Below are 22,908 nucleotides of genomic sequence, written 5' to 3'. Positions count from 1 at the left end.
ATAATGATCAATGTGATCTACGCGACGATACGACGGGGCAAGTTCAAAGGCGAGGATCCCAACTAAAATACCATTTGAATTTAAACGTCCAAGTTCATCTTGCATTCGCCATGACGATTACCACAAGGCCAATCCTTGAATGTTTGCTATATAATATACAATCTATGTTTTTCACATGGTTAATTGTACGAGGCATGTTCACTGGTTGGAAAACCAGCTGCATTATTTGTTTTTGCGCCTGATAATAATACTAAAAATGTATCACAGGGTGCTTCACTGAAAAGTGCAACCCGGTAATTCCCTAAATTTTCTTCTGTAATTTTCTAAAAATTACAGAAGAATCTTTCTGTAATTTAATAAAAAATTGGAATGAATAATTTGTATTAATTTTAAAATCCTCCATCTGCATTCATTGTTAACGAAGATCGCCGGGTAAGCTAGTAACCAATAAACCGGAATAAGAATGTGAATAGGAAACAAAATTAAAATAAACTAGATACGAAGTATTTTTAATATTAACTATTTTTTGAGCTATTTATACATTAAGGCATAAAAATCAAAATACATTTGTTGAAAACAAGAAAATACTCTGACAAACATTACCGTCTGTTATTTTTTTCGCAAACGAAGTACTGGGTTATTATTACTAAAATATAATCCTTTGGAATTAAGAACAATTTACGTTATACTTCGGTGAATCTCAAGATTAGATGTGTGTTTAAATATGGTTGAATTTCGACCACTGCGACGGGTAAAGTTGTTAAAGTCGGCTTATGGCTTTCCTTTACAAGAAATGTTAAATATCTCGCAGTATTGCTGTAAGATAACGCTTTATACGCTCACAGCCTCACACTAGGATTCCCTGTATCGTGGGTGCTGTGGACATACAGAGACAAATACACAAACACCCAGACCCAGAAACAGAAATCTAAATTCATCATTTAGATCTGTCTGGCCGTGGATCGAACCCGGGACCCTCTGTGCGTCAGACCAGCATGGTGACCGATCCGCCACGCGGGTCGTCGTCGTCGCGGGTCGATATTTATGGACAAAATTCTTTTCATTACAACTCCACAGTACAGGGTAATGTTTTTCGAGTGTATGTGTATGTAAAATGTCTCATTTTTTGGCTCGCACTACATACCAAACGGCTTAGCGGATTTAAATATGAGGTGTCGTTGAGGTACAAAATACACGTTTAAAGTCTGGAGCAACATACTATATGAATTTAAGCCGATTTTTTTGATTGGGTGTTTTTAATGTAAATGCGTATTAAAAAGAAAAAAATAACATGCTTAGTATTTTTATAATATTACATTTGGTGATATTCTAATAAATGTCTTAATTAATTAACACTACCTCCTCGCCATTTTACTTTGTTTCTAATGAAAAAGCCCGCCTCTTCAAAGTAAGATTAGATGAGATTTGGCTCGATCGCCTCCACCACTACACGACTCACGTAAGTAATAGACGCCCCTAAACAATCCATAGGTTTCGAGAACTCAGTACGCAAGTAATAATTCGTATTATACGTTATTACGTTAAGACTTTTTACAATTAATATATTTTGGCATAGTTACTGTGGACAGATTTCTTTTATTTTTAATAGATCTACATCATTCAAATATAAAAATATATGGAAAAAAAAATGATTCTAAGTTAGGTTTGTTATAAAAAAGATCATAAAAGCAAATTATTACGCTGCAGCTTTAACTCACTCAGCATTAACATGTAACAACGCCATCTATCGAGCGAAAGGTAATATTCGATTAAAGCAGACGCAACGCCATTTGGACGAAATCTGTTTCCAACGCCATCTAGCATCAATTCTGAAAAACTACACGAGCGCTGGCATCCGAAAAAACGCGAGTGTATTTTTTCGGATTCTAACAACAACAGCGTATTAAATTAGTATAGATTGTTAGTAATTAACAAAACTTCTTTAATTACCATTATTCATACATCGTGCTAAGTGCGAGTATTTGCAAGGCAACATTTACTTTATTCTCACGGAAGAAGTAATTCTAGTTTGAATAAATTAATTTTATTTTTAAATAAGCAATGTTTAGAAATGATTTCCCTGTTTATTCGTATGGTGGATCGCCAGCAGATAGTAGCATAGTCTGTTTAATGTTCGCTAAAATTGGTTGAATATACAATTATAAAATTACCTACGATATTATTTAATTTTCAAGGATTTTTTTTAAATATCTAGTATTTGCTTTTTTCTGTGTAATCATCTTAAATACATTTCTCTCGGCGGAAGCCGATGAAATTTTTATATTCAAATTCTTATAATTATTTTCAAAGCTCACCAAGACATGTAGAATATATTTATATAATATATACGTAGGTTAGTAGCAAATGGACTTGTAATGGTAACTGCAGCCCAGGGATATCGGAAATCAACCTCAAATATGATCGACGTTTTACATCTAAAAACTGATTTTCAACGCGAAGGGTCCATGAGTGTTGCCTCTCAGCCAAAACGTAGTTGCATAGTAAATTAAAAGTAAATCATAATTTAACAATAAATAAAAAAACTAAGCGCACATAGAACAAAACGAACTCGCTCTCGTAAAGTATTTATGATTGCTCAGTTGTAAAACAAAATGTTTGGAACTTCGCTAAATCAATGTTGTAGCCAATAACATTATAACACAATTAATGGTATTCATCGACTGATATATCATATAAAAAGGTATGGGTCAGTAATATAGTAATACCATCGCAATGCGGCAGTGCCTGTATTAGTGACGCAAGCTGCGATTATGATGCAGTCGCGAATGCAATAGCTGTACGGTATGTGGACCGGAACTATCGGACATGCATTATTTCAAGTTACGGTTCACGAATACATGTTGCATAATAAACACCGGTCGCGGTCGCTCCTTCAAGAGGTGACTATATTGCTTAAAAGTAAGTGGCTTGCAAAAGTGTTTAGAACACGGACCTGTATTTTTAGATATAGGTCTGTGGTTTAGAACATAAACACGATTGTCAGATCTGCTCACAAAAAGATAGGTAATATCACTATAATTTACTGATTACTATAACAGCCAGATTAGGTTAGCAATACAAGTGTAAATTGAATACTCCTTTAAAATTCGATTTTAGAGTATGAAAATGTTGAATCTCTACCAGTAGAGAGAAGTTATTCAGTTAAGTTATTCATTAGTTAAACTTATAACTTCATTCAATGATGATTTGAGGATCAAACGCCTCTTTTAGTATTGTTATCTTCATTGCCTTAAGCAAATTGGGATAGAAAATGCAGTAGAACTCTTTGTATATGTGCTGTAGCATAACTATTGATAATTCAATTCTTGTCTTGAATGTAGCACGACAAAAATAACAATACAAGATAATATCAAGTCTTTAGGGCAGAGGCAATAATGCTTGCTGAGAATGCTTTTGTTATTAGGCAGGAATCGGTAGTGATGCCGCCGAAGTACGAAATACATAGGGTTCTATCACTTTGATTTACTGCTTAGTGCTGCTATAGCATTACAGAAAGCTCATTCTTTTCTTCACTTGCTATGGATTTCAACTAATATTCTTGAATGATTAGATATTTGGCATGGTTGTGATATTCACTATAATTTGTCATAGTTTACTATTAGTAAAGATTACTCATTCCTAACAAGAAAGTGTAAGCTTTGACAATTGAAATTGTCACTGTCATCTGTTTTCGTGTTTGAAAAATATTAAAAAAAATGTAGTCTTTAGATTATTTACGAATGAAACGATATTTGTCCGCACTTTTTTTTTATTTCGTGGTTTTGCACAACTGCGCATGTCGGCATTGTTCCGCGTACATTACACCATGACAGCCATTAAATGGCTGACAGGATTGTCAGCCGTTTAAGCCATTTAATGGCTTCCTTCAATAACAAGGCGGTGAGATATCTATAGTTATCTATGTAGTTTAGTACGTGCGTAGTGCTATATCGTGATACGTACTTGTAGTGTTCAGCGGCGTTCTCGAACTGTCCGAGGAAGATGTGCGAGTTGCCGAGGTTGCTGTTGGCGCGGCGCTCGGCGGCGCGGTCGGCGCACTCGCGCGCGATGCGCAGCCGCTCCGTGTGGTAGCGGATGGCGCTCGCGAACTCGCCCAGCAGGTAGCACGTGTTGCCGAGGTTGCCGCACGCGCGACCCATCGCCTGCCGGTCGCCCAGAGACCGCATCAGCTCCAGGTTCTCTCTGCGGACAATGAGCAACACACATTCATATCGGTAGTTGTACAAAGTAAATAACCGGCAGGTATGTGTAGCTGGCAATGTAATTGTGATTACAAGTTGTTTATATGGTTTATAATCTATTGCGAAAAATAATGAAAAACAGTTGAAGGGATTGTGTGTCATGTAAAAATCTAGGGAAGAAGGAATAAACGTTTTAGGCTTGGAAATTATAAAACATCTTTTGTTTAATCTCAATAGTAGTTCATTCGACTGTCGTAATACATTTTCGTTGATGACATTAAAACTTGTCAACCCTATAAAGCTACCAAATATAATCGGTTGAGGAAGTTGAGAAACAAAAGGAAATAATGTTGTATATATTTTCTTGTAAATGGTGTCATAATATTATACACATACACATTGTCATTTATTATTATTAATCATTTATAATTAATGAGTCAAAATTCCATTAAAACTGACACAATTGAAAACAAACCTCAGATTAAAATGTATTCAGTTATCAATGGAATTGTTATATATTCTTACTTTACCACACTCAAATTAAACAGAGATAGTCTTTTTACAACTTATGTAAAACAGGAGCTTGATTTGGTGAAAACGTGTGTTTCCAGAAAGAGTTCGCTTTATACGAAAAAATAATATCAAGCAACCTGATCGTCTTAAATGAGAATAGCGGGCGTTGGAGCAGGCTATTTTATTGAAAGTATCGTTTTCGTTCAGACAACGTTTTTAGCTTCAGCAGACATGCTAAGAGCTCTGATGGCCGACCTCCCATTAAGTGGCACAAAAATAGTTGTGTAGTGGATATTTTACAGCTTGAAGTACGAGAACCCACAAAACTACCGAAGCTCTAAAGATATCGTACTATACTATTACTCGTATTTTGTTAAAGAACAAGTAACATACATAAAACAATGGAGGCTATTATGCTAGAAAACAAAAGGCGATCTTAATGCTACGCGTTGTAATTTCTTCTCGACAACCACAAGGGAAATAAAAGAAGGGGAAACGAAGATTAACTAATTTGTAACACTAATACGATACGAATAAATATGCATAAATTTTAAATAACCTACTAACATCTTGATGATAATACTAAAAGAAAAGCAATAAATAATATAACTAAAGTTATTTATTAATAAAATATTATTGTAATAACATCACAAACACACATAGAATTTCTAAGAAGAAAATTACGGGACGAAAGAAATAATCAAGCAGATACGAGGTCAATATGGGAACAAAGTACTTTCTGGATGTTTTTTCCATTACGTGGGATTTATGACAGTTATGTATTTTAAAAAAAATATGATTTTGTGTATTAAAGATTAGAATTCTTAGGCATTTATGTAATCAACTTTAACATATTTATCATAATTTATAAAAAAAATAAGCTTATTTCGTGTGACTGAAGTGTTTACTGCCGCCTCAAGCAGTTGTAAGCAACTAGAAATAGATCAGAGGTTCTACCCGAATTCTTAGTTCATTATACTTTGCGTATATGAAAGCACTCATAAAATGTGGTTGTGTAATGACCTGAAAACACTCATACAGAAGTAATTATATATCTATCCATTGAGGATTTTATATAGTGTCTTAACAGTCGCGGCGTAAGACCTAAATTGTATGTGGGCAAAATACATTTTGTGGGGCCCTCTGTCCCAGTACAATGTTAACAGTGGCGGACTAAGGTCGGGGCGGAAAGTTGAATGGAGGCTCCGATAAATACATATTTCAGTGATGGGTTCATTCGGATGACTTTTTTTTCGTTGACCGCTAAAGGCGCAAAGCCCCCTGGGTGGCGAGGCCGTGGGCAGTGGCTTACGCCTTACGCCGCCACTGTGTCTTAGAAAGACGCATTAATATGTGTTTCTGTGTTTTGGTTTGAACAGTATGATACACACCTATATGAGGCGTTTCAAATTAGTCTTCAGGGGTATATCAGTTAGGAATATGATCACATTTGCTGTCGATTATAGATGTCTATAGGCAGTAGTGGCGTCGAGACTTAGACTGAAAGCTCATTTGTTGTCTATTAATATGTATAGAAACGCTTAAAAAGCGAACTTACTCATAATAAGCCACAGCCTGCAGCAAGCAGTCCCTGACCTCTTGCGGGAAGTGTCCGGGGTCGTTCTGTCCGACGCGGCCGAGCTGCTTGCCCTGCGCGTGGTACACGTTGCCGAGGTTGTAGAGCGCGCGGCCCTCGCTCATGCGGTCGCCGAGCGAACGCGAGATCTCCAGGTGTCTCTTGCAGCACTGGATGGCCTCCGTGAACTTGCCCATCACCTTCAGTGTGTTGCCCAGGTTGCCGGACGCCTTCGCTTCGCCTAGTTTGTCGTTCATTGTCCTGGAAAAATAAGAAGCGACGTGGATCTTAGAGCTGGGTATACAATTGTCGCCAGGTTAAGTGTCAGGCTCGGGATTCAATTAACAAATTGATGACGAAAATATGCCGCTATAACAGTCGCGTACATGGACCAATTACCCTTAAAATATGTTATCCTAACCTATATAATATAGAAATTTCTGACCAAATAATAAAAGATGATTTCGAAAAAGCTAAATATAACAATATTGTTCGACTCTTAGAAATTATGACTTTAGTTTTTAACGCGAGGTATTACAATTCGATAAGTGTAATTTTAAATTATCAATAAAATATGTATTCTAACTACACAAAATAACCGTTAAGTAACAATTACGTTTATTTAGATCCAACATAAACTAATAATTACTATGTTTTGGTATTTATTTTATTTTTTAAGCATTACAAATTACATCTACATTTAGAGTAAGTAGTTACGATAATGTGCATATTAGTGAAAAGTGTATGCAATAAAGCTACAATGTCAGTTGTTACATAACCGCGTGTTATGACACGAGCTATCTTCGCCGCTCATAATCGTTCATCCATGTCGGTAAACATTTTGTAATCGTTGTAAGAACAAAGTTATAAAATACTCGTAATTGTGGCACACCCTTCTCAACTTTACTATAAACCGAGTTTAGGGTATCTACTATCTACACTAAAAATAACTTTTTACAATGTAAAATTCCCTATTCATCTGACCTGATCTGATGGCCACTCATATTTCTTAAATTGGTTCACAATAGTGTGCACTACCGTTATATTGTAATATATTATAAAGCTAAAGTTATACAGCTATACAAACCGCTTTATCTTGGTGCCAGGTTAAGATTATGAAATAAAATAAACTAATTAAGAAAATGTTTTTTTATCTGTAATGTCTATATTACAAATTTCTATTTTAAATGCTTCAACGTGCCATAAAGATAACGTAAGTTATTTTGGTTCAAAGTAGAAATGAATATCTAAATACACAGTTCTTATGTTGGTGTAGGCTAGTGAAATGCTTTGTTTTATTATTCGTTTTAATTTTCAATTAAAAAATTATTAGCCCAGAGCAAGTAAGCCCGCGCACAGCCATCGAATTACATGCATTGTGAACATTTTAATTTTCTTCCTATTAAGGTTCAATAGATAAAGAAAAATTCGAAAAATAGCGGTTTCTTATGTAGCGGCTTGTATTATAATTATTTATTTTAATTTTAAGTATTTGTTGTTATAGCGGCCACCATTATACGTAATATATACTATTAGTCCGGTCAATTTAGACAATTGAAATAGCAAAAATTCCGGGAAAGCTGAATTTCCGTAGAGACCTTGGATTTACTACTACAAATAAAGTGTCAAAAGTCCCCATCGATCCGACGTGTGTGTCGGCACTTATTCGGGGTCAAACGTCAAAATTTTAGGTTTTTTGGATTTTTCTCAAAAAACGGTAAGTTTTATCGAAAAGTACCTCAGGCCAAAGTTGTAGCTCTTAAAATTCTCTATAAAATGGTGCTTATTTTTTTTTTCTCTAAAACTAATAATTATTCAGATATTGCGCTTGTAAAAATTGCGTTTTACATGATATCCACCCCACCTGTGAAATATCGTACTTAGCGGGGTTTTTTAACATGGTTTCCCCGGGAGGACTATCCCACGAACCTTTATGATGCTATTTCCAGGGAAAATACTTATTTATTAGTATGAAGATTACTGATATTGGTTATTGAGTTCAACTGTCGTTCTATTTTTTTGTTACTACGTTAAAGTATCTATCGAATACCGAATATTCGGCTACGCACTTGGCCGAAGCGCCGAATATTCAGCGGCCGAATGTTCGACAAAAGAGCGAGCGTATTTGTTTCTAATACATGTAGATCGCGTCACGACAAGTATCATTTGTTTAATTTTTGTGTTAAAATCTCGTTTGGCAAACAAACAGTGATGTTTGTTTATGCTTGTTTGTTTGTCGATTAATATTTATTTGGTGGTCAGCAAACGCAAAAATGAATCCAATCCTGACAAAATTTTAAGTACTAGTACTACTTTATGTATGAAAATTAACCATTTGTGATTGAAATAGTATATCTTTTTGAATAATATGTATTTCTTTTATCATAATTTGGTATTCGGTATTCGACCGAAAACTGCATGCTATTCGGCCGAATACCGAATTTAAAAACGTAGCCGAATATGCCGAATACCGAATAGTAGCCGAATACTCGTGGCTTCTCTAGTCTAAACCCTTCTCAACTTACATTAATGTGTACATTTCAATAGCAAGAATCGACTGCATCAGAATATTTATGGCATTTACAAAGATTTAAAGCGGAATATCCGGTATAAGTTCAGAAATTGCAGAGTGAATATGACAAAAGTGAATATGCAAGCTATCGGCTGACCCTGACCTCTCTCGAGACTATTATTGAGGCAATCAATTTAGACATATCAGGAAGTATTTTTTCGTCATTGCTTGCTTTTAATGGATCTATACACTTGTTATTCTCATCTACTATGAAATTTATATTCTACGCAGATAATATAATTTTATAATATACTAGCTGACCCGGCAAACGTTGTGTCGCCATATAAATATTAACGGGGAACAACCATATCATTTAGGGGTATGAAAAATAGATAGTAGCCGATACTCAGACCCAGAGTGGGGTCATAAATACACAAACTTTCATCACAGTTCCGTCCAAAATCGTTGACCAATTTTACGGCCACGTTGTTGATATTGACGACTAATAATGTTTCGGGTACACAAACGGTTGTTACGCAAAAATAAAAGGAGATATTGCAATAGATCTGTTTATGTTTACGTTTTCGATCGTGTATCCTACTAATATTATAAAGCCGAAAGTTTGTGAGGATGGATGGATATTTGTGTGTGTAAACGGCTAATAAGATTAGGATGAAACTTTCCAATAATATAGTTTATACATCAGAATAACAGAATAACGAAAATTATAAGGATATTGTTTGCTTTGGGTTTAATATAACAATAAATATCAAGTGAGACGCGAAAATTCTTGCCATCCGGCTCTTAGGGGACATTTATTTTTGGGATTTACTTCATACTTATCGTAATATTATAGCCAAACCATGCAATATTACACGCCACACATTTTCGCCTTTCTAATATTATAAGTATTATTTCATGAGACTATTAATTGAGGTCTTACACCTTTAAAGTAACTAGTAAACTTTAAAGTATTCTCAGTAGCCTACATTTTAATTAGATTTGATTAAGTGTAGAAAATTAAATGCGGCAGGCAGCTGCAGGCAGATTTTTTTTCTTAAAGATCAATTACATCATCGTCGAACTATCTATTTAAGGATATAGATATATAGATATAGATATATTTACTCACCTAGCTAAAGTGAGATCGTGCTTGTGGTATTGCATCGCCTTGTTGTAGTCGCCGAGGTAGAAGTAGGCGTTGCCGAGCTGGCTATAGATCGCGCTGAGGGTGCGCAGGTCGTCGGTGCCCGCCTGGATGGCCGCCTGGAAGAACGCGACGCCGGCGCGGCAGTCGCCCGCCTTGCACAGCCGCTCGCCCTCCAGCGCCAGCTCCAAGCACATCGATCCTCCATCACAACTCTGCAAGTTTACACGTTCGCTTAATGTACAAGTATGCTAGCGACTTACAACTGCGAGTTAAGGGTTCGAATGCAATGCTAGCTGCACACCTAATATTAATTATTATTATATTAATTATAATATATGGTCGTGAATAACATACGGTTTAAGATCTTGCTAGTTATACACACAGATATAGGTCTGTTTCAAAGTTTTGCTTATTGACATTAAAACATCATGTGATTGTGTATGTTCCAACAAGGAGTAAGGCAATATGGGATTAAAAATATTTTTACTTAATTGTAATGTCATACTCTTACCTGAAAAAAAAATTATAATTGAACTACCATTGTCTGTAGAATGTTGTAATTATCAAACCAGAAATGCATAATATGTGATCAATAAACTACGATGCCTTATTTTATGTCCTTCATTATTCCAGGTATAAAGACAGGCCGATCTGTTAGTTAATATTACGTACTTTACCGTCAATTGAAGTATTTTACGCACAAATATATCATAACTATGTTGCCATTTGCAATGTAGGAAATTATCTATCACGTTTTGTCACATAAACATGCAATATATAACATAACCGAGCGCAAGATAGAAACTGCTTCCTTCCATAGGATTTCCGCAGCGATGTGATTTGAGGATGATAGCAAAACACGCAAAGAGCTTTTTCAAAGCTTACTACTATACATTGTGGAAATATTGTTTTGTTTCCAAAGGCAACGATACCACTACTTATCATCAGGTATATTATATCAAACACAACTTAAAAACCAGCCGAGCTGCACTTACGGGGTTCTTTAATTTACAACTTCCCCTTTATAAAAAATCTAATGAACGTTTCTATAAATAAATCCTGGTAGCCAGCTATTTATAAAGGATTTCCATACCTACTGTTGTCAAAGTATAGCTACGCGTCTTTGAAAAACAAAACTAAAGCGAAACTAGGTCGCGTCTTTTAAGGTTGCCCGTAGACCTGTATGAGCTGGAGTACACTAGACGCCAAGTAGAATGCAATTCACTTCACACTGTTTCTATGCAAATAAATTAAAACGCAGTGGTTATTTACAGTTTGAAAATAACTACAGTTTTATAAGAATTCTCTCTCTGATGGTAGATTCTAAATTTTAATTAAGTATTTATAATTGGCCGTATATCTTTTTAGGTCTAAGATAAATTTTAGAATAATTGGTCATCGGTATCTAACTCCATAAAAATGAGAGTACCTAAAGCTGATCACGCGTTATCCCCGAGTACAAGAGTCAACTTTTCAAAATACTGTCCGTTCACATCAATACATCGCTGCATCCGATGGAACCACGTTAGAAAAGCACTTTGCCCATTCGGACTTGGGGGTCTCTTCGACGGCCTTTTGAAACGCAGGCACTGCTTCCTCGGCGTCCGTAAAAAGTTTTCCTCGAAGATTTTCTTTTATTTTCGGGAATAAATAAAAAAACGCAGGGTGCGAGGTCGGGGCTATACGGCGGGTGACTCAATAATTCCACGTCTGAGGTCGCTAAATAGTTGATCGTTTTCCTGGCGGTGTGCGACGTGCACAAACAATTTTCAATTTGCCGCCAAATCGTAAAATAAATGACAAATGAATGAAATATATACCTAATAATATTGGTAAAGAGTTCTATTTTCAAAATTTAAACTTATTTTTTAATATAATTTTTATAAGTGGTCAGTTTTAAAAACTTTAAGTTTGGCCCTCGTAGTAAATATAGTTTGTATTCATCATACAAATACATCAATTCATACAAATCATTGTCGGAACATAAAATGACAAACTTTTAATCTTCTTTTCGTATCACACCGTTTATCGGCTAGACGCGTGTCCCACTTGCACGCGTCAATAAATATATGTATAACTCACTGTAGGCGATATAACTCGCGCGCGTATTGCACTTATGTCAGGAAAAGTAACCAGATCTGCACGTGGATTAATAATCACGTGACAGGGTAAATACCTAATTAATTATTTGTAATATATATTTACCAAATTATAGCGGTAATAGCCTTTTTTGTACACGAGATACCTTCAAAAGGTACCCGACGACGTGGGAGCGACGCAGGGATATGTGGAATTTAACCACTCTAAAACATCCCCGGTGGCCTTCCTCGACGCTTCTTCAAGCGCGATGCCCCAATCGAGCTCAGCCCTGGGGGAGCAGTTGGGGGAGCTACTTCGACAACATCTGGTTAGTAAACATCAGTTATGCGGCCTCACATACCGCCGTCCTTCTCGGGGTCGCTTACTGGATGGCTTGAGCGCCTACTCTTGCCGCCCGCAACCCCGGAAGCACAGATTAATAAATAGTTATTACGTAACCGGAAGCCCCTTTTAGTCGCCTCTTACGACAGGCAGGGGATACCGTAGCCCTATCCTAGTCCCAAAAGTACAGGGTCAGCGATAATAGCCTTTTTTACGAGGGGGGTAACCTTTGAAGGGTACGCAATGACGTAGGAGCGACACGGGATTATGTGGGATTCTTACCGTGGCCCCCCGGTGGCCGTCCTCGGCGCTGCAGGACTGCGGGATCTCTAAAGGAACGCAACCGGAGTTCTCTTAGCACGATGCCTCGTCGGACTCCACCCAGGTGAGCATGACGCTCGCCACACCGTCTGGTGGGTACGACGGTATGCGACCACACATACAGCCGTCCTTCCCGGGGTCGTTGGCCGACCCCGAAAGCCTCCTTTTAGTCGCCTTTTACGACAGGCAGGAGATACCATAGTCCTATTCTACTCCCGAAACTACATTGACAGCGGTAATAGCCTAGTGGTTTCAAATTTAGTGTATTAATCCGGATGACTGAAGATTTTGAACTGTGTTTTATATATAGAAGAAAAAGCGTGAATTCAATTTCACTATAAAAAGTAGATCAATTTTATTTTTAAGACTTTTAGTGAGAGGTTATCAATATGTTCCATTTTTTGTGTTTCAGGTCAGACTAAGAATAGTATCAGTATTGAATATCCAATCATAGTTGGGTTATCGATTTTCATACATTTGTGTCGGCCTCGTGCCCCATGCCCTGTCAGAACTTCCCGACGTGATGCGGTTGGAAGGCTCGTGTAACGTGCCGGGCCGCGCGACCCGATTACGCCAACCTGAATCTCACGGGAGTGCATCTTAATATCAATTGAGTTAACCTCGTATTGAATTATACCTTGACCTGAATAGCTTGGTGCCGCTCAATATTGAAATACATGTATACAATATTGAAATAGGTATATAATATTGACAAATGAGTTTAATTATTAATTCAAATCTTGTTTATTTAGTTTGTACTTTGAGTCGTCTAAGTCAAAAATACATTTTGAGGGATTGAAATGCTTTTTCAAACACATTATCTCTCTGTAGGGCACAAGTCCGAAGTCTCCCCTTAAAATGGTAGGGTTTAGGACCAAGTGCAAATTGGTAGATTTCTCACACCTCTAAGAACCCTTTACTTTCAAAGAATACGTCGTAGTAGTGAAATACTTTAAAAGAATACGTCATAGTTATGTACGAAATTTATAAAAAAATTCGTACATAACTTTAAAAACGCATTAACTCTGACCATCCAATTAAGAGGACGAGTTTCAACCACTAGACTACCACAGCGTAATGCGATAGGTTCAGGCATAGATTAGTAAAGATACTTCGCCGCCTTGAAATTGAATGAAGCCACAAACGGCTTATTTTAGTAAGTTCATTTTTTGAATCCTTGACAAATAAAAACATTTTTAGATAAAATTTACGAATAAATAACTAATTTACGTAATAATTACGTCATTTACGTAATAAATAAATAATTATTTCAAATACTTTAGGGACATTTTAGCACGGAGACGTGGCAAAACTTTTTTACGCAACTATTTCAATTTTCAAAACTGGGTACATTTTCTTTTTAGGAGTGAGTAATCTTTACTAATCTATGGGTTCAGGTTAATAAATAATATTAACATGAACGTGTCTTATTTATTATAAATATAATGCTCAAGGACAATTGGCAAGAACTCAGTTGTAGGAGACCATACCCCCCCCCGTGGAGGCAAGCGAGGTTGGTGCTGTTGCACAAGTGGGGCAAGCCTCGGGACTCCCCATCAGCGTACAGACCCATCTGCCTGTTGGATGAGGCGGGCAAGCTATTCGAGAGGATCATTTCTTCTCGAATTAGCCAACACTTAGCGTGTCATGGCCCGGACCTCTCCGAAAACCAGTTTGGCTTCCGGCAGCGGCGTTCGACGGTGGACGCCATCATCCGAGTCCGAACGCTCTCAGAGCAGGCCATATCCCAGGGTAGAGTAGTCCTGGCAGTAAGCCTTGACATTGTCAATGCTTTTAACTCTCTACCCTGGAGAGCGATCTTGGAGGGTCTGTCCGTTCATCAAGTACCGTCCTACTTAATGGCGGTTTTGAAGGCCTACTTGTCGGACAGGCGTATCCGCTTCCCAGGTCGCTATGGGAGCGTTCGCGGGAGGAATGTCGTGCGCGGGGTGCCGCAAGGTTCGGTACTGGGCCCGCTACTGTGGAATGTCGCATATGACGCGGTCTTGAGAACGGTGCTCCCGGATGGAGTGAGCATCGTCTGCTACGCCGATGACACCCTGGTTCTTACCGAAGGCGTGTCTTATACGACAGCGGTTCGGCTAGCAGAAGTCGGGGTGGCACGCGTCATAGCGAATATCCGCAGGTTGGGCCTACGGGTAGCGTCCCAGAAGACCGAGGCGATTTGGTTCCACGGCCGCAGGCCGATAACCGAGTCAGCTGAAACCACAGTGCGCGTCGGTGAATCGGACATCCGGATAGGCAGGTACATGAAGTACCTTGGCCTAACACTGGATGGCCGCTGGTGCTTCGACGAACATTTCGACCGTCTCGTCCCCCGGATTCATAAGATAGCGGGTGCTATGCACAGACTGCTGCCGAATCTCGGGGGACCAAGGGAAGAAGTCCGCCGCCTCTACGCGGGTGTGATACGCTCGATTGTGCTCTACGGTGCGCCGGTATGGTCTGACAAGTTGTCTGCCAGCCGGCGTCGTGCGCGGAAATTGAATTCCACGCAACGTATGATCGGAATCAGAGTCGCCCGTGGCTATCGTACCATATCGTATGAGGCGGCGACAGTCCTGGGGAGGCTTCCGCCCCTGGACATTCTGGCGGATATGGACGCACGGATCTTCCATAAGATCCGCGTCCTCCGTCAGACGGCTGAACCCTTCAGCGAAGAGACGGTCGTAGTGCTTCGAAGGAGAGCCAGATGGCGTGCTCTGAGGTGCTGGCGCGATCGACTTCAGGAGCCTCGGAACTTACGCCAAAGGGTGGTTGACGCTATCCTGCCGAACTTTCGAGCCTGGTTAAGAAGTAGGGGTCGAGTGACCTACCGCCTAACTCAGATACTCACCGGACATGGCTGTTTCGGTGAGTACCTGAATAGGATAGGGAGGGAAGAGTCGGCCCAATGCCATCATTGTGGGCATGACGAGGATTCCGCACAGCACACGCTGCAGTACTGCCCCGCGTGGGACTCGCAGCGGCGGAACCTCGTCGAAAAAGTGGGACCAGATCTGTCTCCGCCGGCCATCGTTGGGACGATGGTTCAGCGCAGCGAAGCCTGGGACGGCATGATCACCTTCTGCGATATAGTCATGTCTGCGAAGGAAGACGCCGAGCGAGCAAGGGAGCGCGCTGAACCCGCTCGGAGAAGGAGTCGCCGCAGGCGTCGGTAACGCCCACCGGCGCGGTGTCCCTGTAGTTCCGGGACCAGAATAGGGCTACGGTATCCTCTGCCTGTCGTAAGAGGCGACTAAAAGGGGGCTTCCGGGGTTGCGGACGGCAAGAGTGGGAGCTCAAACCGCCCGGCCAGCGACCCCGGGAAGGACGGCGGTATGTGTGGTCGCATACCGTCGTGCACACCAGACGGTGTGGTGAGTATCAAGCTCACCTGGGCGGAGCCCGACGGGGCACAGCGCTAAGAGGACTCCGGTTGCGTTCCGTTGGAGATCCCGGAGTCCTCTACGCAGCGCCGAGGACGGCCACCGGGGGGGTTTTAGTGCGGTAAGAGTCCCACATAACCCCGTGTCGCTCCCACGGCACCGGGTACCTTTTGAAGGTTTCCCCCTCGTTAACAAAAAAAAAAAAAAAAAAAAAAAAAAGGAGACCATACCCCACAGCGTCATATTTGAAATGAACAATCTGCTTGATGGCTACTTACTCACTCTTGAGAAGTTGAAGGTCAAAATAATCATCGATCATAATGACTGTTGCAGTAACTTCATATATACTTCTATGATCTATAATCTATATCTATAATCGCATAAAAAGTTAAGTAATATATTAATGTATACCTGTATCAAGCATGGTGCTATACCTGCCGTGGGGAGGAGTTTCACATTGCAATTGATTCCATCATCAGATGCAATCTACCATGAAATAACAAATAAAAAAATCCTGGAGATCTTTTTCGACTCCTTTATTAAAAGGAGTCGAAATTGTTTCACTGTTTTTAAATGTGGAACTAGCAAATGACCATGCAGTCCACCTGATGGTAAGTGGCTACAATCACCTATGGAGGTCAACAGTGGATAAGATTACTTTCCTACATGGGGTTGAAGACGGGCACATTGCCCCGTTGAGGACCAAGCTTGGGACCAAGGAATGCCTTGGATGTATGTCATCCTTACCACACCCGTTGATACAGAATACAGCAGCTCTTAACACTATTTTATTAAGTGGATGTGGCAATGATGCCTCTGGAATTGAATCATAGAGGTCTACCGCTTTCTAAATAACTGATATTGAATATTATTGAGATCAATTCAAAATATTTTTACGTCTCTTTAAACAATTTTTTCATGGAGAATAATGTACTCATGAATACATTATTTATTGGTATAATAGAAGCATTTAATGGTTGAATTTAGAAACACATAGTATTTGTTAATATGATGTATATTACACACCAGTATGTATTTTATTTGTAATATGGTTAAGATAGCAAGAAGCAGTGATAGCCCAAGAGGTTAAGAAACGTGGCCTTTTGTTTGAGGAGTCCCAGGTTCAAAATCCAGGCATGCTCCTGATTTTTTTTTAAGTTATGTGCATATTGGAACTTAATTATCACTTGCTTAAAAGGTAGAAGAAACAATCATGAGGCCAGAGTAGTGAACCTATGGCCTAATCTTTCCCATTGTGAAAGGAGACCAATGCGCAACAATGGGACAATAATAGGTTGAAGATGATTATGATGAATTAGTAGTCAGTAATTAATGTGTAATATGAGCTGGGCCAGTATTAATTATGTGATAATAATTACAAATATAAATTACGAATATATTACCAAAGACCCCATTGAAATTGAATGTATAGTTTTTAGAACATTTACCAATATAAAGGTGAAGGTTGAAGGTGGTAGAACCCTTTGTGGTTCGACTCCGGCGGCACAACCGCCACACCTATTTCTACCTAATAACAGCAGTGTTAGGCGACACTGTGTTCCAGTTTGAAGGGTGTGGTAAGGGAGATAGACTTTTCCGAGGCGTTCCAGCTTAGTATTCAGGGGTGGCGGTGCATCTGCGGCCGACCTTAGGTAGGAATATCCAATCCTATCTGGGGTTGATTACAGATGTCCATGGGCGGCAGTAGCCACTTACCATCAGATGGACTGCATGCTTGTCTGCTTCTCCTATATTATAAAAACAAAAAAAATACAAATATAAATGTATATGTACGGACAGACTATCAGCAAATAGTATGTACATAGAGATTGAACTTCTTTTTCGAAGTGGATTAAAAATAGTAATTAGTGAAGAAACATATTCATGTACTATCTGCAGACGAACAAATTAAATCAATACACTTTTATGCTCTCAGGAATTCAAATGAAAAATCATAGCTACATACCAAAATAATGTGTTAATTTGCATCATTCATCAGCATGAAACACTCTATAATTTAAAATTCCACAGAGAAAGAGAGAGAAACATTGCAGATTTTGCAGATATACATAAGTACATTATGAGATAAGTTCTAACTTGTATCATCATACACAACCCTTTGTTTTTGTGATGAAGACACATTTCAGACACTCTTTCTCTTTAAAAAAGTCATTGAACAGTCTAAGCAGCAGCAATGTGCATTTAAGCAAATTATAATAACAGAGTTCTTTTAAAAGATCAATTCCGTCACATTACGAATATATACATTTATGTTCCTACATTTTAACTTTTATTATTGTTAAGGAATAGCAGTTAGTAAATAATAATTGATTATCAACATTTGAGAATTCAAAGTTTTATATCTTTTCTTCCAAAAATATTGAACTATTTCATATTTCAAACAATCAATAATTCTTAGTATTTAAGGGTTCCTCCAGTTTTGAATTTTGAAGAACAGTCGACTGTAGTTTAATTGAACTTGATGGAACCCTGAAGTTAACTTTGCAGGCATGACAACCAGACTTTTTATGTTTAATAACATCAGGTAGCAATTGTGTGTTCCGTTATAAGGGGTGTTAATCCTCAGGTAGATCCTCGCATTTATGGCCAACCTCAGATATGAAAATCATCTTATCTGAGATTGATTACAGGTGTCCATGAATGGCAACATCCACTTACCATCTGATGGACTGTATGCTCATTTGTTACTTTAATATATAAAAACCAATATTCATAATGGAATTTAGCCATAATTCATATTAATTTTGTTTTTATTGATAACACTAAAGGTTCTAATAGCTACAAGATAGAATACAAGGATATGTAATGATAAACTGTTGAGAAAAAGGAAAAAAATAACCCAGTATGTACATATATATTGGAATTCACATAAATCTGCCGATGTTAATTCCAAGATAATGTCAAAATTACAAAAATGTATGTATTAAATGTGAAGTGAATCTTAACAATTTACATATAAAGGACATAAAGTTGAATTGTATGATGTAAAGCAAATATTAAAGCAATTAGGTAATGGTCATGTTGGCCGCACTCTATCGTTTGTATCATTTGGCATAACAACTGCTCACGCAATTGCATGTAGATGCAGGGCAGTGATGCATGCATTGAAAAATTATACGTTTTTATACATATATACTGCTGTATACATAACTATATTTACATACTAAGCCATTTTGCAAACAAGTAATGAACAAAGGGGCATACTTTTCATTGGTTATTCACAGAGTACTAAAATTTAGCGCAGTTTGAAATTCAACGATAACTTTTGACCCACATCCAAATTTGCGCAGTGAACGTTTGCGTCCAGTAGTGAATGAATCGAATACAGCAGGTATGTTGATATGCGATGCAGGCAGTGCAGCGGATGAACGGACACCGCTTCCGTACGCGACCGTCGGCCCCTCCGTGACTCACAACTGCCTACCTACTTATCAACTCATGAGCGAATAATGTACCGCTCAATTGATCATGTTACATCGAACCATCTCACGCGCCGATACAACTTTGAACTCAAAACTTATTTTTGGGTCGCAACAAATCCTACACTGCACTTTTTAACCAACTTTTCAAATTTGAAATTTCTTCTAACTTTTCGAAGTTTTCTCACCTGTGCATCCGTCGAAAGGTTCTCGGCACTGGCACTCACAGACATCTTACACTTGGAAATTGGTGAAACACAATCAAAATAAAAAACAAAAATGTATGTATCAGTTATTTCGCATAGTTGTTGTGTTTGTTGTTATTCCACTTTGTCTCGCAGGGCGTGTGTACATGCAGGAGGCACTGTATTGGTGCGGGTGCCAAACGGCGAGCCGCGAGCGTGAAACTGGCAAGACAGGGACAGACAGTTACATTTTTGTGTTGCTATATTGCAGTCTGTAGTTCCCTTATTTTTTATTTATCTCTTATAATGTTAGTAAAAAAAATATTATTTACAATGTTTACTATCTAGCTTTCTGTCATAAATTACCTTGTCATCGACATTTAAACGGCTGACTGAGTAATGCTAAGTAAATAGATAAATATAGTTAGTTACACAAACAAATTTAATATTGTTATTGTAGATAGAACTACTTACGACATCAATATCAATAAGCTATCTATCTATAGATACGTAAATAGATTCTATAAATTTAATTTATTGATTTAAAGATTACTTAGTTAACTTAATATGTATTGAACTATAACCCTAGAAGTACATTTTGATTTGTCACGTATTTTATGTACCGTAATTTATTGTGGGATATATAATAAATGCTATTAGTTGTATTCCAATGAAATTGAAAAAGTAACCTACAATAATTATTATTTTCAAATTGTACTCGTAAAAGAGTTTTAATGCGTAGGTTATTTGTTAAATAAATAGCATTAAAGTAATCTGTGATAGTATTAAAGTAAGTTCTATATTAGAACTGTTTTGTGTTTTCAGTTTATATTCGTTAAAAATATTGTGTAATCATCATCATCATGTCATCAGAAATTATTAAAACGCTTACTATTGTATAGTGCAAATTAAAACTCTTATATATGGTAACATCATTTAGTAATGTCAACGTAAAGGAATTTCTACCATAATAGTAAAAAATATATTGTTATAGTAAAATTGAATTAAAGTTGTCCTAAATAAATGACATTGAATTATTTCTCATTTACATATTTTTGCGTATTTAACTACTCGACTATTCCCTGATTTACGAAGGTGTCACATTCATAGGTTACTATCTATATCTCTTTGGTCGCCTTTAATAAAGATTAAAACGATAGCTACCAATAGCCTACGATTTTTAAATCGCGTAATTCCACATTTTTTATTTTTTCAACTATAGTAAGCATTTCAAGACATTTTTATTTACAAACTTTTTGATTACAGTAAGAATTTGTTTTATATTGTCGCCGCTAGATGTCGTTATGAGTTTACGCGAGAATGCGCGAAAGTACAGTTTGAATTTGTTTTTCTGTATCTATCTACAAAATCAAACTTCATATAATTTTAGTTACATTTATTAAAATTGATTTACATGTTCATTTATATGATGTGATTTTTTTGTGTTGTTTTTTCGTAAAATAAAAAAAAAACATACATATTCCGTAAAATAGAAATAAAAATAAATATAACATATAAAAAATAGTACATTATTTATTTACTTTAACCACTGCATGGTCTTTATATATGGTGGTGCATTGTTGTAGGTACCTACATTTTACTCTGGTTAAAAGAGTAAATGCTTCAAGTATGTAGAGTAATTAAACACCTCGGTTAAAATAATATTCTATATTCCAACACACTTACAAATTACACTTCACTTTCACTTATTTTAACTTATTGTAAGATATTTTGGAGTGTAACTATCACCCGAGAACCTTCTCGTTTCGTGGCAGATTTTCTAATGATCTTTTTTTTTGAGAGCCTATCATATTATCTGCGTACCGACAACTTTTCTTTTTTTTTTCAAACGTCGGTACATTACAATTTACATTTTGACTTAGAGAACGAATCAAATTAACAACTCAATAGAAAGATTTATTCATCTAGCGTTGTAAAATATAACAGAAAAACATTAAATAATATTACAAATTTTATGGAATCATTACAAGTAGATAAAACTTAAATGTTATGAGATATTTATTATAGATGTCGAAAAGCGGCAATGATACTATAAGAATGCATGCTTGTTTGTTACTTCGGTGTTATTAAGATATTAATTCGCCAAGTACGAGTCCAACTCGCACATAGAGGCTTCCGTATCACCAAATGTTCATTATTTTTTTATTCATTTTATTATTTTCTACAATAATTAGTCGTAAGAAACAACGCCATTCAAGTCAAGACTAACGAACTATCGATACAAACGCAATCTAACACTATTTTCTGACAATGTATCCTATCATCATAGATGGCGTTGGGGTGATGATGAATGATACGTAAACAAGGTATAATAATATTAAAATAACTTTAACTGCTGCCTAAAATTGGGTATATTAGGCATATATGGACATGGAAGATACGCCGTCGGAAACACCACAGGGTGATGGGACAGGAAGTTTACTAACTTATCTGGCCTCAGAGTGGTAGCTAGCCAGAAAGATCCCACGAAGAGTACTTACCATCAAGACGATGTTTGTCTACAAACAAACAAATAAGAGAAATACATTTACAATATAATATATATATATATATATTGTAAAAAAACCAAGTCTCACAACTTAGTTCTTCTACCGTAAAAAGTTGTGAGATCCATGTATTACCAAGGTTGTTAATTTATTCAGTCCCTACTGGGACCTTCCGTCTTAAATTATTTTGTAATTAGCGAACCTAACAACATCTTATGAGACCATATCAATATTAAAAATCTTTTATATTTTAAAACGATTGCCAAGTCAATCTTTAATAGATTGACTTGGCAATCGTACTAAACAATATGTTAATACGCTTTTATTAGCTTCAGACGTATGTATGTTGGTATGTGGGTATGTTGGTATGTTAGTATGTAACGGAATCTTTGAACATGATTTTAACCCCCTTTAAAACGTCGGAATAACTCGAAATTTGGCATACTTATTAAGGACCGATGACAATTCAATATTTTTTATTGTAAGAAAAGCGTGGGGTGCTTTTTAAGATATTATCAAAATGATAATCCTTCTACTCAATATCTATCAATAAAATATTTATAACTATTGACACCATGCACCCCACGCTTTTTTTACAATAAAAAATATTTTTATCTTATTTACACTATTCTTAATTTAAATTTAAAAAAAAATATTTTCTATTTTTTAGTTGGATTTTCTATAAAAAGTGT

At 37.3% G+C, this 22,908-nt stretch overlaps 1 protein-coding gene across 1 annotated transcript in view; it reads right to left on the bottom strand.

Moving 5' to 3' along the window:
- The window catches only part of pins (G-protein-signaling modulator pins), a 56,490-nt gene extending 36,545 nt beyond the window's left edge, over window positions 1-19,945 (bottom strand). The window contains exons 1-4 of the mRNA XM_073075336.1: window positions 19,713-19,945; window positions 9,936-10,165; window positions 6,274-6,552; window positions 3,964-4,203 (exon numbers count right to left, since the gene is read on the bottom strand). Of these exons, the coding sequence (XP_072931437.1) occupies window positions 3,964-4,203; window positions 6,274-6,552; window positions 9,936-10,165; window positions 19,713-19,757 (794 nt within the window). The 5' untranslated portion in view covers window positions 19,758-19,945. The remainder of the gene's footprint in view (window positions 1-3,963; window positions 4,204-6,273; window positions 6,553-9,935; window positions 10,166-19,712) is intronic.
- Window positions 19,946-22,908: the final 2,963 nt, after the last annotated feature.

This window comes from Epargyreus clarus, unplaced genomic scaffold (assembly GCF_041222505.1).
Source record: "Epargyreus clarus isolate Ecla_fem2 unplaced genomic scaffold, WU_Ecla_fem_2.2 ptg000007l, whole genome shotgun sequence".
In the NCBI taxonomy this organism is placed as follows: Eukaryota; Metazoa; Arthropoda; class Insecta; order Lepidoptera; family Hesperiidae; genus Epargyreus; species Epargyreus clarus.
Note: the sequence above shows the minus strand (reverse complement) of the source record. Positions and strands in the feature narration are given on the sequence as shown.